Source organism: Durio zibethinus, chromosome 7 (genome assembly GCF_047325235.1).
Source record: "Durio zibethinus cultivar Kanyao isolate XHJ-2024 chromosome 7, ASM4732523v1, whole genome shotgun sequence".
Classification (NCBI taxonomy): Eukaryota; Viridiplantae; Streptophyta; class Magnoliopsida; order Malvales; family Malvaceae; genus Durio; species Durio zibethinus.
In genome coordinates, this window is record NC_143168.1 from 24,800,560 (window position 1) to 24,815,955 (window position 15,396).

Below are 15,396 nucleotides of genomic sequence, written 5' to 3' on the forward strand. Positions count from 1 at the left end.
AAATATGATATAATAATATAATTTAAAAAGATAAAAATAATATAATTTATAATTTTAATAAAAATTATAAATAAATTTAATAAAATAAAAAAATATTTTATATTTTCATTTAAATATGAATTATAATATATAATTTTTATATAAAATATGATATAAATATATAAATTATTAATATTTTATATTATATAAATATATAAATGATCAAATTTAATCTTCATTCAAGTTTTGATATGCAAGAAAATTGAAGAACCATTTCACCATTTCCCTTTGGTAAAAGAGAATCTAGGGAATTGGTATCTTTATTTTTTTACCATATTTTTCTCTTCCTCCAAAAATTTTGATTTTGGATAAAGATATTGGGATTTTCTAAACAAGAAGAATATATTATTCAGAGGAGCCATGATTGTCATAAGTGATGAAATAGGAATAGGATTTGTTAAAATTAGAAAGCATAGTTGTTCCCACTTAGAGTAAGGGACACAGCTCCTGCATTTGGAATCTCAATCCTACAAATAGGGTAGCGCACATGCCGATTGCACTGCCAATGCACATACGAAAAAAATTATACATGGACTCTCCAATTCCTTAGCTGTTGGAACCAAGCAGCCTAGCCAGGTGGGCAGGTTGATTTCCAATTAGGTTGTACCAGAAAAGGAAAGGAAACAAACCCAAAATTTTGCCCTTAAACACAGTGTTAACATGCAACTCCAACACTGTTTCTTTGGGCTTTGCTGTTCCATTTTTAGGGTACATTTTGGTGCATTTAAACAGAAAAAATATTCTCTCCTTTTGATGTGACTAACTTTTTTTTTTCTTCTTTTTTTAAAAAAATATTAATCACAAATGTCCAATTAATTATAAATTTGTCTAATAATAAAACAACCTGTTACATGCTTCATGCTAATTTAGTGATTTTCTTTGTTGGAAAAAGGGAAGAAAATGATTGTTAGTGTATATATATTTCTGGTTACTTTAGTATTTTTTAATTTCTATTATTAATTAGTTATTCAATCAAAATCAATAACATTTATTGAGACTTTTTTGGCACATAACATTTATTGAGATGTTGTTAATTTGAGGACACCATAAATTTGGCATGACATAACCAAAAAAGATCTTCAGTTTTTACAAGGAAAAAAAAAAAAAAACCTCACCCAAAAATATATATTTATATAAATTGAAAAAATCATTAAATACATTAATAATAAAATTTTTAGATTTTCAAAAAAAATTAATAAAGTAATACATTATCTTTATTAATGTCAAAATGTGCATCAAATTGGTTTGATTAAATGTGAAAGTAGATGGGGCATCTTGCCCATTGTATTTTATCTCTAGAGGATTGTCCTTTTTCGGTTTGATCATGAATGACTTTGACATTTAGATTACAATGACTGATGGACATGTCCCTTTGTTTTTTTGTTTTTTTTTTTTTTTCTCTTTTCAATTTGTCCATCAAAGCAGAATGACATGTTAGTTCACATTGGCTACTGTTTACTGAGTACCTAATTCTATTTCCAAGTCAAGTTTGAGGTAACTTACATGCTGGGCTTGAATATAAAAAATATGCTTACTCAAGTATATGTATTTAAAGCATGATTTTAAATTAAGCTAGGTTTTTTTTTTTTTTAGCTTGATTGATTAAAATTTACGATTCATTTATAATTATTTATTGATGTTTGACCATGAAATAATTTGTTTACTGTTAAAATCAAGTATTTGAGTTTCAAATTTTCAAAATTTTTTAATTTATGTGAAAAATGAATTTAAATTTTTAAATAAAAATTTTTTAAAAGTACTAATTGTAATAATAAATATTTAATAAATTTTTCTTATATTCTCACTTTACTCTTACATAATTAACAAAATTATAATAAATATTATATTATTTCACATTTATTTTTTATTTTCTTTAATTTTTATTCTAATTAACAAAAAATATATTTATATATATATATTTTTGAAATTCAACATGTCAGTTTTTTTTTTTTTTTAAGTTTGCTTTTTTCATATATATATATTTTAAATTTCACAATTAAAATTAAAACAGTGATATATGCCCATTTATTAATTAAATAATTCTAATAATTATAAATATATTAAATATCCATTTTTCTATACTATTTAGGGTTAAAAAAAAACTGCTAAACAATTTTATAAATTAATATAAAATTGAATCAAAATCACAAAACGATAAGTATTGAACTAAAAACTTGACATTTTCCAAATGTCCTTCTTGATAAATGAAGGAATTGGCAATTTTTTGGCATAGAGTTGGAAGCTACATAAACCATGAAGGGCGACTAAATTTTGCTATCAATGCCAAATAAAAAAGTAAGCTTTAATTGGTAAACAATGAATATATATCAACAAAAAATAGGAACCTTCATACCAATCCGTAACCTTCTTTTTTCGTTTTAGTTTCTAAGTGACTTCACTTCAAAAATGTACAACTATTATTTATATTTATCCCTTTCAAGGTTGAAATCTTCAAGTTTAAGTTTATCATATTACAAAAACTAGACTAGACTTATTTAAGGGTTTGATTACCTCTCCAAACTCAAAGATTTGTCCAAATTTTTAAAAAAGTGTAGATAAAAATTAAAACTCGTTAAATGAGTTTAAACATAATTTTTAAATCTGTTTAAATTTTAAATTGAATTTTGAATAAAAAAATTAAAATCTAAATTTGATGTAATCCGACCCGAATAATCTATATATAATTAGAATATTGTAATTATATATATGTGAATGAAAAAATTTTGAAATCTGAAATATAGAATTGAATCATATTTAAATATTAAGTATGAATTCGATTCAAATTTAATTCGATCCGATTCATGAACATATATGATATATATATATATATATGTATATATTTTTAAATCTTGGTATGGTAAAAAATCTTGAAACTTGAAAGTTAAGCTTGTCTTCTTACATAGTTGTGTCCCTATGTAAGCACAAAGTCATCACCCTTTAAAACATTCCTTGTCATTGTCACTCAATTAGATTAAGGACAATATTTTACATGCTTTGTTCATTTTACATACACGTCTTACCTTTTTCATTAACAAAAACTATAATTCAATCACCATAGACAAGTACAATCTATTGGTGGCATGGTTATAAAGGTTAAAAAGAAGTATTGGTGGAATGCATGAAAGATTTTTGTTTATAATGTTTTCTATATCAAATATAAATTAATGTGTCATCAATCTAAATCCAGTCTAATCATTATTATTAAATTTAAATTTAAGATTTATTTTAATTAATTTATACAATTGTATTTAAAAAATAACATAGAGTAATTTCATCGGATGGTCCAAATGTATAGGAAAAAAAAAAGGATGAGTGGTACATTTCAGCCAACATTGACACTAGTATCCAACCTAAAGAAAAACTTGCTTTCTTATTTACAGAAGTGCAACAAATTAAGTTGTTGATTCACAAGTACGCCCGGTCCAATGTCTAATCATATTTAATGGGCTTTGATGTTAAGGAATTGCACAAAAAATTTCTTGGTGAGGACCTGACAGGTCCCAATCCAGAGGGATAATATGCCCCCAGGGTCCCTAAATCCTTGCATCTGCATGATTCATTGCCAATTCCAATTCTTTCATGTAAGATAGAGAGAAAATTTTACCTAATATAAGAAAACTATGCTTTATTATTATGAGATTAAACTTGGTGCTTTAGTTTGCCAAGGTATGACAAAGGTTATAGCCTTATAGGCTACAAAGAGACAATGATGGAATCTGAAGTTTAATACAAATGGATTAACATAATTTATGATAATCTGTAATTTATTATAATCTGATCGATCATGTTCCTGAGTTCAATCGGTTCCATTGAAAAATCAGGAAATGATCTTTAGGTAATTAGAGGAGCAGCAATTTCTAACTCAGTTGCTATTTTCTTCTTGCACTCCAGTGAAAGCTTGCTGCAATATTCAAAAATGGAAGAATAAGTAGACATTATAAGTACATGGATCAACAGGCAGGAAAAAGGAATGATGTTGATCACCTGAAAGCATGACAAAGTGTACTGCACATCACTTGCTGAAATTTGGTGGTGAAGGACAATTCTCATCCTGAATCGACAAACAAACCGGCATTAATCTACTGTCCAGCGGTGATACCCGTCGGAAAAGTGAACTCTAGCTAGTTTTGGAAGCCATATTTTACTCAATATTTAATACTGCTCTGGTGCTACCATTGAACTTCTTTCAGGTAAAATACAGGTAATATCCAGACATGATCGGTTCTTATGTTCCTCCAGACTTTCAGCTGTATGTTAGTACATTAAGAAGGGGAGGAACTTCGGTTGTTTTTACTTGGTTCGAGTTACACATTCAAGTTGAATTGGTTTCTGAGCAATTGAAATCTACAAGAATATAATAAGCAGATAAGTTTCAGGAATCCTGAGTGATTTTTGATGGAGTAGTATACTGACCTGGATGGGCCCTCTGGCATCACAAGTACACCATGTTCCTCTAAATGCTTGTATATTTTCTCTGCTGTGATTTTTGATCCCTCCACTATGTCAAAATATATCTGGTGAAACACAGTTATAAGAAGAATATAAGCATGGTAATTATTAAGAACTTTCGTTTTTACCAGTTGGCAATTAAACATCTGCTGTGGTCTGATGCAACTTTCATTTGAGGCATTTTGTTTTTAATTTTTAAATTCAGTTTTCCGGTTTTTCTCTGGTGAAAATGGTAGCAACAAGTAAAAACAGGATGGTAACTTGTTTTACTCTTTACAGAATAGACTGAATCGCAGCTCGAATCATAAAACCACCAATCCAGAATGCATAGCAGAGGAAAAGATTGTCATTAATGTAGGTTTAATAAAAAGCATACTCACGATGTTGGTTTCCACTGCAGCAACATCCACTCTTAGACCTTTAATTTGATTTAGCCCCTCTGAAACCATACAAAACCAACGTAAAGTCCATGAATTTTACAAGTTCAAGATGAAGCACCAGAGAAAAGTAATTACTGTTCTTCCAGACCAAAAACTTTGGCATATATAATCAATTGAAACCAATAGTTTACCTGCTAACACCTTTGCTTTCTTGTGATCACCCTCAAGCTTTCCAACATTCTCTTTCAACGCAACAAAAGCAGCAGCACAAATGAAACCAAGTTGCCTCATCCCACCACCTAAGGTCTTCCGAAGTCTTCTAGCCTAAAAAAAAAAGAAAAGAAGAAAAAGGAGTTTTGAGGATAAATTTCATAGTTAGCAGAGGTTTTTTAGCCGCAAAACTTTTGATTTTACCTTGGTAATAAAGCTTTTGGAACCAACAATGACTGATCCAACTGGAGCACCCAAGCCTTTTGATAGACATACCTACGGCATACAAAATCAATGGAAAAAGAAGAGTCTCTTACCAACACGAGATGAATTGTCTAAATCCATTATTTATAGATTAAGAACTTTTCAGAATAAAGATGTAAATTTGGCAAAAGAAAAAGCTGCAAATTAAGATGAAGTATAGTATAACAATTGAAACAACGATTAAGTAAACTAATAAGAATATTGAACACAAAGCATACCGAGACTGAATCAGCAGCTTGCACAAGCCTGTGAACAGGAACTCCAAGTGCCTGGCAGACCAATCCTTTAGTTAGACATTAGGCAGATGATTGTCACATGTTCATTTAATTACACGGACATGCACACCGATGGAAGGCTATAATCAGTTAGCATATAGGCTGTTCTAATGTTTGATTAAAAGGTTTCCTCAAACTTTCAACTTTAACAGAAAATTCTGTGCCTGGAGATTGGGGAATAAATTTCCTTTATATGAAGCTTCATATTGAAGATAGATCTGCATACCATACAATTCCAAGCAGTAACAATAAACTCCAAGTATAAAATGTTTTACTCACCACGGATGCATTGAAAATGCGAGCCCCATCAATGTGAAGCTTCAAACCATGCTTCTTAGCTAGCTCACCAACTTTGTCTGTGTATTCCACAGACAAGCATCTGCCACCAGTGCTGCATTGAGTAAAAGAAAACTCTTAAGATATTACAGCCAACAAGGGATAAAGTGAGAGTGAAGTAACTGAAAAGGGAGAAACAAATCATTTAAGAACTTCAACTGAAGTCAATATAATGACATAATATCTACAGAAACATAATGGAAGCAATGTAAGAAAAATATTGGTTCCTGTCCCTCCAATCACAGCATATAGCCAAAATGCACATCTTAAGTCTGGAAATGATGCTGATGATTTCCCTTAAATGCTCATGTTTAATAAGGATATTTTAGGTCCAGAATGCAAGTAGGAACAGCCATGAGAAATTTCTAAAAATTAAAAATCAGCCACAATTCTAACCCACCCAATAAAAAATTGTGAAACACAGCCTGGAGGTATGGCCACTGAAAACATAGAACAATCGAATTATTTAAAGTGCATATGATATCATTGTCCAACAGAAATTAAAAGGATTTCATAAACAATAATAAATCTTACTTTGCATGTGAATTTTCCAAGCAAATCAGCCTGGTAGTTGGGTACACTAGCTCTCCTCTTGGGTCTCTAATGGCGGCTTCAATCAAATCGATGTCCATTGTTCCATCTTTATTATTCTTCACTGGCCTTGGATGTACACCTCCAATTGTTGAAATACCACCATTCTCATAAATATGGATATGGGAATTGTCTCCAAGAATGACTTCACTTCCCCTTATATCACAATGAACAAGAACACTAATGAGGTTACCCATAGTGCCTGATGGAACAAATAGACCAGCTTCCTTGCCCATGATCTTTGCCACCTCTGATTCTAACTGGAACGCAGTCGGGTCAGCACCCAAGACATCATCATCAACTTCAGCAGTTGCCATTGCAGCCCTCATTGCCTCGGTTGGTTTTGTAACTGTATCTGAACGAAGATCCACTGTTCTGGTCACCATTGTTGCTGAAATTAATCCCAGAAGAAAATTAGTCTATGCCCCCCCCAAAGAAAAGCAACTCAAACGAATCTAATACTCATTAACATAAAGCAAATTGATCCTTACAATATTGCTTTTCTGTAACCATTTTCCAATAACATCAGAGTGAGACCATTTAGATTTCATTGATTGCCCTCCATTCAGGAGTAAATTTGTCCTAGTGCTTGTTTTTCTAGAATTGTTATGGTAAAAAACACCAGCAAGGTTTCAGTATACGTGATTTCCTTGCCTTAGCCATTTAACATGGAAATTTATACCATGCCAGACAACACGTTGAACAAGTCTAATGGAAACCCAAGAAATCCATCCATTAAAAAACGATGGGAAATTCAAGAAATGTAAAAACCCATTAAAGAGCATGCTTGTGCCCTTACTTTCCTATACTCATGCATATAGAAACAGAGAGAGAGATGGCCATATTTTACCAGTTCAAGCTCTTCTTGTTGTTTGCCTTACAACCGAGAACAAAATAATCCGAAATTTGTCTCTGGCTTTCCTTGAAAACTCAAAATTTCAGCAAACTTCCTTGACGGAAACAATTGAATAGATTCTTACTTTCTGCAAAAAAAAATAAAAATCATTAGAACCTTTAACAAACAAAAAATTTCACAACTTACAAAAAAATATACTACATGCAAAAGAGAAAACCAAAAAGGAAAAAAAAAAGCTTTACCATCGAAAGAAATTTCAAGAATCATGGAATTATAAGTTATAACCCCTTAGGCCTCAAACACTTACCTTTTATAGCAAAACTCAAAACAACTTTCTCTAAAAAACACGAGAAAATTCAATAAACCAACTTGACATGAAAAATTAATATAAAACATTAATACCTTAATACGGTTTTATACTTCTAAATAACCCATAAAATAAGATGACTAACAAAGTGCTGAACAACAATCCAAAATCCAAACAAACTCAACTTTGTAAATTCCTAGTTTTTTTTTTTCTCATAAATTTTTATATTGTCTGTGAATTCATGTCTTTAAGAGTATGTGCACACCAAAAATTACCTACTTTAGAATTGGATAGACTCAACTACACTCTCTTTTTTGTTTCTTTCTTTAACGTTTGGTTTCCATGAAAGAATCTACTATATGCATTAGTGGCCCAATTCAGCTTTTGTTTTTATTATCTTTTGGTTCTAATTGTTAACCTTGCTGGCAATTGTTACTATTGCCAAAAAGAAAGTTTCCTTTTGGCATTCCTAATTTGTTGGGGAGTTACGTAGTTGGATTGAAATAATGTTTGAAAATTTTGAATAAGTCATAATTGATTTCTTCATCTTTTCTGGGTGATCCTCACAAACTTTTTTCATTAGGGGCTGGATTCAAAGTCATTTTTTGAAACAATTAGTCAGATAGTGTTGCCTTGTTCTTTATCAACGAAAAATTAAAAGATGATTTAAATGAGACATTCAAGAATTTGTGGAACGGTGGATTCTAGTCCATGGGAAATCAACATCAGAATGAAAAGCAAACAAACCCACGGGGAACAACCGAACAAGAAAGGCCTGGCTGATCAGTCAATTTTGTACACGTACCTCAAAGAATTTTCTTTCAAACAAAGTTAATAGTGACCAATGGAATCAAAGATTTAACAAATCATATTCCATAATTTAATCCTACCTAGCTATACTAGATCATGGTTTGGAAAGACAAATTAAAAAAAAAAAAAAAAAAAACCCACAAAGGCTGCCAATAAGTACTAAATAAAAATGAATTTAAAGCATCCGAAAACTTAATGAATTATAAATAAAACTGAAGAATCTTCCAACTCAAAAGACAAAACTTAAAATATTATCTTGATATGAACGCAAATTCTTGGGCTGATTCTTATGAAATTATGTTTTTGCTACAGCCTACAGTGACCTTACTACAATAATCCTGACATATTGATATCAACTAAGCCAACCTAATACATACATAGATATATATATATATATATATATATATTCTCTAAAATTGAGGCAGCAGAAATCGTTTTCGATGTTTTCTACACCTTGAATGGTAATTGGTAAGAACATGCGCAATGACTTAAATCATTTACAGCATGAAAATAACAGTCTTGAGAGAAGCATTTAGTTTGTTATGTAATAAATGACATTACATTCATACCTGCTTGAGACTAAGGGGAGTAGAAAATGTTAATGAGGATTGTAAAGAGATACTAAGAAGGAAAGAGGGAGGAAGGCTATTTATGGGATGGCTAAAAAGGTGGCTCAAGCAAAGCTTATCCAACTAGAAGTGTTCCTTTTGGTTTGTATTCTTCAAGGTATGGCTGCTTAGGAATTGGAATATTAGGTATACAAATTGGATGCTGAAATAGTGAAACTCTGACTCCTCCCTTATGTGGCCATAACTAGATAATGACTCAATTGGATATGGAGGACTGGCTTTGACTGCTTTCTTGTCAGTTCTCAGAAAACAAAAAACAATTTGTAACCAACAATTTAATATAATGCAGACTTTTAAATCAGATACAATGCCTTCTTTTGGATTTGGGATGTCCATTGTCAATCAAAAGAAGCTGGATCAACCCTAAGGGGATAACCTGGGTCCAGTGGAAAATAAATTTTCAACTTTCCTAACATTCATTTTGGGTAAAGAAAGAAAATTCCGACAAATTATAGGAATACAAGAATATAAATAAAGTGCCTAACCTATCTACAACATCATTGCCTCTTGTGAAAACCAGGTAAGTAGAAATTTGAGGTGCTGGTGAGTTAAGTCCAAGGGAAAAGAGATGTTATACCAAAGCTACCAATGACAGGTCCATGTTTTTCACCCCTGGACCTCCAATGAAAAAAAGAGATCGTAGAAAGTAAAAGGGTGAGAATCAGGATGTCATAAAAAAAAAAAAACTGAAACAGTTCCTTAAATCTGATAATAATCACGTGTTAAACGTTACCTGTATTTCTTTTCCAGGTCTCTTCTAAGAGAAACAAAAATCTCTAGCACTGGAAAACGCAGAGATGAAAAAATTACACAGAATAAGCTTGGCTCCAGCATAGCTACTATCCATGGAATATTTCCCATTTATAAAAATACAGAAGCAGATATGGATCCATCAATGCCTGAATACTACTTGTATGGGGAAGAATTTCATGATTAGTCTCTCATTGTCCAATAAAACTTGACACTTGTTCAGAGCTAAAAAAGCTATTCCTCCATTCCAGTTTGTTTTTCAGCAGCATCTCCACCCAAGACAGAAGAATTGTCAACCTTGGTGTGGTCAGTATAACCTTCTTCAAGCATTTCTTGGATGCTTTCCTGTTCGGTAGAAACTGAATCAGGATTTCTAGATTCTGCAGCACCGTCAGGACTTGTTACGGCATCTTCAGTCATCCCATTAAGTGTCTTTGTGATATTATCTCCTATGTCTTCCACAACCAAAGGCACATTTACAGACATGCTTCCATCTTTTTCCATATCCATAGTAGCATGTTCTTTTCCTGAATCGATATTCATATCACCTTTCAGGCTAGGATGGCCATCAAGAGAAGAGTCAACATGCTCTGAGGAAGGTGCAGACTCTGAAAGTCCTGAGCTGGGCACATCAGCTTGACTTGCTACAGCCTCAGACAACTCAAGTGCACAATCCTTTTCAGCTGCCTCTTCTTGTTTTTGTGCTTGTACTCTGTATACATTCACGAGATTTTGTATCCTTTCTAACTCAGCTATGAGATTCCCATAGCGTCTTTGTAAGGTTTGTTCGAGCTCCTTCTGCTTCTGAACTTCCTCCCAGATACCATTTATTCTGTGTGATGCCGCTAACTGCTCCTGCTTTTGTAATGCTTGAAAACACTCTAGTTCTGTTCCTGCAGTATCCATCAGCTTAAAGGTTGACTCAATCTGACGCCAAAGAGTTACAGCCCGTCTCTGATCATCAAAATTGTCAATTGTTTAGTACAACAGGAATTGAAATTTCAAACAAGTTCCAAAACGAAAAGTATGATATTATAATTTCCAATATAGGGCACATGAAAATTGAAATCTCAAAGAATATAAGATTTAATCAATTACTTTTTAGCTACATGTATATCTTTCGAATAAAATAGTGAGTTCATTAATTTATTTGCTAGAAGCTGGATAGAAGCGACTATCATCCATTAAGTATTACTAAAATACTTAGTTCTAAGTTCTGCATTAGAATGAATAAGAATGATGACCTACATTCTATTCAAATAAACTACTAAAATGGCCTTCATAAGGTAAATTATCAGGACTCCACCCCAGACTCTTGAGAGGTTTTCTCATACCACATCAAAAATCACCAAATTTTAGAAATGGAAGAAAAAATGAAAACCTAAACAATGATACATTATAGGCCTCTCTAGAAAATCTTAAAATAAGCCTGAAACTATCAATAGTGGGAAAAAAGCGGATTTAAAACAACCTTTCACTCAGAAACATTAAATCCTGTTCTTTATAGAGATACTTCTTTACATGCTAATTGTTCAATTATAGTCCCATCCTACTCTAATCCAACAAGTACATAATTCCACAGCCATACTCCCCAACACGGATCTCAAGGCATAAGGCTTTCTGCATTCCAACACATATAAAGAAAACATGCTGTATAAAGACTTCTGTAAATGTTATTAAGCACTACCAAAATTATCAATGAAATCTAATAACAGAAAGTGCATGATAGAATTTCTAACTCGCATGCTACAAGTTGCAAAAAAAATTAAAATGATGGTAGTAGAAACAAATTATTAATGAAAATTATCCGCATATATCTACTGATGTACCTCATAACCCTGTGTGAGAACATTGTACTTCTTCTCCATGCTTTCTGCCTTCGACTTATCATTATCCATCTTCCTTTTCACAATGTCAAATTCAGTCTGCAGGGCCGCAAGTTTCTCCATATTTCCAGCAACACTTGCTAGACCATAAGCATTACGAGTAGGGAAGTACATTAGATCATTTAGGCAAGTATTATGTGCTTCCACAAAATCATCAAGCGATTCATTTTCGTGCCCCATTGCCACACGAAGAAATTCAGCCTCCTCCTTAATCAAGGAATCAGCCTATCAAGAAAAATAAGGTCATTTGTCAGTTAGCAAAAGGCTCATCATCATCAGTTATGATAAGAAAACATCTCTGATATTACAAAAGTCAAGGATCATGACCCTAAAAGAAAAAGAATCTCAGGATCATGCTGACAGGGACCTGAATCCGAAAAGTGAGAAGTATTTGGTGTTCAGCAGATGGAATTTAGAGTGCAAGACCTTAAGTGCTGTGCAACATGCACGACAGTTATAGACTGCAAAAATTACAGACACTAAAATATTTATAATGTACAAGCAAATGAACATCACTTTTCAACTGCTTGTATGAGATTTTGGGTGGTTTGAACTCCTTAATAAAGAATCTGTGATAGGCAATTTATATCAAAAAACTCAACTCAATTCTATATCAAGCACCAAAATGAAAAATTCTTAAATTAATAAGAAACATTGAGTATGATGATAATGTCCTGTGAATTCACTAAGGTTCAGAAACATAAATTGCATAAGAAAGAAGGAAATTAAGGCAACATAACCAGAGAAAAGCATGACGAACCTCTTCCATTTCCTCTTCAAAATCTTCTATACTGGGAATAGATCCATTTGGAGGACACTTGGCACCTTTTTTCTTCGCCTTATTTGACTTTTCATTAAGTGGATACTTAGCATTGTCGTGCTCCAGCAAGAGCAGAAGCTCCTTCCTTATCATTTCATCAGCCTGCTCAATTGAAGTAGGAGGAACAAAAGAACTTTTGTCTCCGTCAGTCCTCATCAAAGAATCTCTAATTAGTTCTAGGGAGGCACTAGGAGGTCTAGGAAGCTCCCTCTGCAACACTTTTGATCTCTTCTTAAGTAATGCCTGCTGCCTTGCTTCTTCCTCAAACCTTTCTCTTGCTATCTGATCAGACATGTCTTCTTCAATCTTCTCCTCTGGTTCTTCACTATCTTCTGCAGGTGGTTGAATGACTATTTGGTACTCATTCTTTGGCTGTGGAAGACTACTGAGTCCAGATTGCAAGTTCCTTCTTATATCAGCTTGTCTCCGCTGCTCAAGTTTGGCAGTGTCATGCAGGTCCATGTCTTCATTTATGTGGAGCTCATCCCTGATGGGAGTTCCTTTAGGGGTCAAACCAAAAGAATAACCATCCCTTGATGGTGTCATTCCAATTCTAGGAGTAAGACCTGCACCTCCAGGAGTTGCAGCCGGAGTCGACATTGGATTTGGTGTTTGGATCTGTGTTTTAGGAGTGACCCCTGAGAAATCTGAAGGGTGCAGCTCTGGGTTTTCTCCACCAAGTAAGGGTGTCTGGGACTCTCTCAACCTAGCCAGATTTTCAGCTTCCATCATGATAGCATCACCTTTTCCAGCAGGTGTTCTTTGTGGGGTCCGTAAAGGTGTCATTCCCAGCCGTGGTGTCTGGGAATAATTTGTGAGAAGAGCACGAGTTGCACCACTCCCTTCCGCCAGTTCCTCATTACCTGAAAGAAGATCACTGGCATACCCCATCTTTGCAATCTCCTCCAATTCATGATCGGAAATCTGAGGTGATGGTAGCATAAGTTTTGATCTCTTCCTCACTGTTTCTGGATCATTCAGCTTGTTGGCCTGCACTATTGCTGATGGGGCATCCTGCCTCTGAGCAATTTTATTTTTTGCAATATCCTGCTTTCTCAACTGTGCTTCTATATCAACTCTTCTTTTTCCCTCAAGTTCTTCGATGGTGGTAGGGAACTTAGGCTGTTCCACGGGTCTATCTTCATCAGCAACATCATAAAAGCCCGAAGGAGGCCTCTTCTCAAAGGGAATTTCTGCATTATAATCAATTCCCTTCCTTTTCCTCTTCCTTTGCCTTGTATCAATTCCAGCAGCCTTAAGCTCCCTCCTTTTCTGCAAAGAAGCAAGCCTCCTAGCCTCTTCAAGCTGTTTCTCCCTAGCTTTCCTCTTCGCCTTCTTGCCCCTAGTATTAGCTAACCGAGCACGAGCTTCAGAAAGCATTTCCTTCTCATCCTCATCCATATCAACAGGATCTGGACGTGCAGGCTTTGATTCAGGGTTTGGGTCAATCTCTCCAGGACGCAATTTCCTGGGGTCATCACCTGGCTCATAATTTTCATCTCTAGCACAGGCTGCATCAAGGAGTTTCTCATACCGCTCAAGACACTGAGATGGAGTCCGACCAACAATTGGCGCAATCGTTCTCCATTGTGTTGGCATGAGCTTAGCAAGATGAAGCAGTTTTTCATCCTCTTCTCTAGTCCACTCGGTCTACATATATCACAAAAACACAAATTATCACTTCAAAGTTCTTATTTTTATCAAACTAAATATGCAAATTACTGCTAGTTTTCTTCACCAAAAGGAATCAAGTAAAAACAATTCAGTTAACCTTATTAATCCAACACAAAGAGAAACAATAATACCTATCTTTCAGCAAGAATGCAACTTGCAATTTGTGCACCTAAAGGCTTCAATTCCTAATAATTAGACTGCGCTTGGTTCTTACCTTTGCCAACTTACTAATCGAAAGACTGAAAAGCTTAAATACCCAAAATTGATTTGGTCTTTTAAGAAGAAACCCAACTAAGATAAGGAACATTAAGCAACGTAAAATTACAATTAATACTCAAACTTTGAAACAAACCCAAGTAAAAAAAGATTAAATTTTGTTTAAAGGAAAAGAAATGAAAAGACATTTACCTTTTTGATGGAAGGGTCGAGCCACTCATACCAACGAGCTTTACATTGCTTAGCAGATTTACGAACAAGTAAAGAAGAAATTCGAGCCCATTGATTCTTCCCATATTTCATAACCGCCGCTTTCAATATCTCATCCTCCGTGTTCTTCCATACTCCTCCTTTGATCATAATCCTCATTTTCGCTCACTTTTTTTTTTTTTGTTTTCCCTTACTCCGCCTTGAAGGATTTAATTGAAATAAAAATTAAATTATAAACCCTATGTTCTTCGATTGAAAAGCCCTGATTTTCAATTTCTTTTTCGGGCAAAGCCCTGAATTTCAATACCTGAACTTCAATATCTGTAAACCCTTTATTATTGAGTGGAAACGTTTATGGCAACCGTGGAGGAAGAAAAGGGAATCATAATCTTATAAAATTTTTATTTGACCCCTCAAAGTTTGCATAATTAAAGTAGGACCCTCAATCCATGATTTTTTTTTTTTTTTTGGGCAGTTGGTGGACTGAAATTGCAAACATGGACAAGCTCGAAACTAATTTCGGGCCGAACTAGCTTGGCATTTTTAACCCGGCCCATTACAAATAATTACTTCTATGATATAATTATGTCCTTTAACACCAAGAAAGATATAATTATCTTCTCAGGTATATCATTAAGGGATTAGCTGAGTTGATAAAAATTAAATACTTTGCTTATAAAATTTAAATTCGATT

General features: G+C 33.6%; 2 protein-coding genes across 9 annotated transcripts; both read right to left on the bottom strand.

Moving 5' to 3' along the window:
• Positions 1–3,649: 3,649 nt before the first annotated feature.
• On the bottom strand, positions 3,650–9,221 carry THA1 (threonine aldolase 1). 7 transcript variants are annotated; one of them, XR_016343686.1, is made up of 12 exons: positions 7,803–7,940; positions 7,395–7,527; positions 6,488–6,935; positions 5,897–6,008; positions 5,561–5,611; positions 5,283–5,354; positions 5,060–5,192; positions 4,869–4,927; positions 4,453–4,553; positions 4,185–4,383; positions 4,024–4,090; positions 3,650–3,940 (listed from the first exon to the last, which is right to left on the bottom strand). XR_016343686.1 is itself a non-coding variant. In XM_089763976.1 (11 exons), the coding sequence occupies exons 3-11, from the start codon at positions 6,928–6,930 to the stop codon at positions 3,902–3,904; spliced, it is 1,077 nt and encodes a 358-aa protein (XP_089620102.1). In that variant the 5' UTR covers positions 6,931–6,935; positions 7,395–7,527; positions 9,087–9,221; the 3' UTR covers positions 3,650–3,901. The 7 variants fall into 7 exon arrangements, 6 of the variants coding, with proteins under 6 accessions (XP_089620102.1, XP_089620103.1, XP_089620105.1 ...); XM_089763976.1 differs by lacking the exons at positions 4,185–4,383; positions 7,803–7,940 and adding an exon at positions 9,087–9,221; XM_089763977.1 differs by lacking the exons at positions 4,185–4,383; positions 7,803–7,940 and adding an exon at positions 7,987–8,125.
• A 185-nt stretch (positions 9,222–9,406) lies between these two features.
• On the bottom strand, positions 9,407–15,067 carry LOC111277126 (cell division cycle 5-like protein). 2 transcript variants are annotated; one of them, XM_089763973.1, is made up of 6 exons: positions 14,685–15,067; positions 12,543–14,252; positions 11,726–12,007; positions 9,880–10,850; positions 9,632–9,758; positions 9,407–9,522 (listed from the first exon to the last, which is right to left on the bottom strand). In XM_089763973.1, exons 1-4 carry the CDS (start codon positions 14,859–14,861, stop codon positions 10,131–10,133), a joined length of 2,889 nt encoding a protein of 962 aa, XP_089620099.1. In that variant the 5' UTR covers positions 14,862–15,067; the 3' UTR covers positions 9,407–9,522; positions 9,632–9,758; positions 9,880–10,130. The 2 variants fall into 2 exon arrangements, with proteins under 2 accessions (XP_089620099.1, XP_089620100.1); XM_089763974.1 differs by having other exon boundaries at positions 9,632–9,764.
• Between the last annotated feature and the right edge of the window lie 329 nt (positions 15,068–15,396).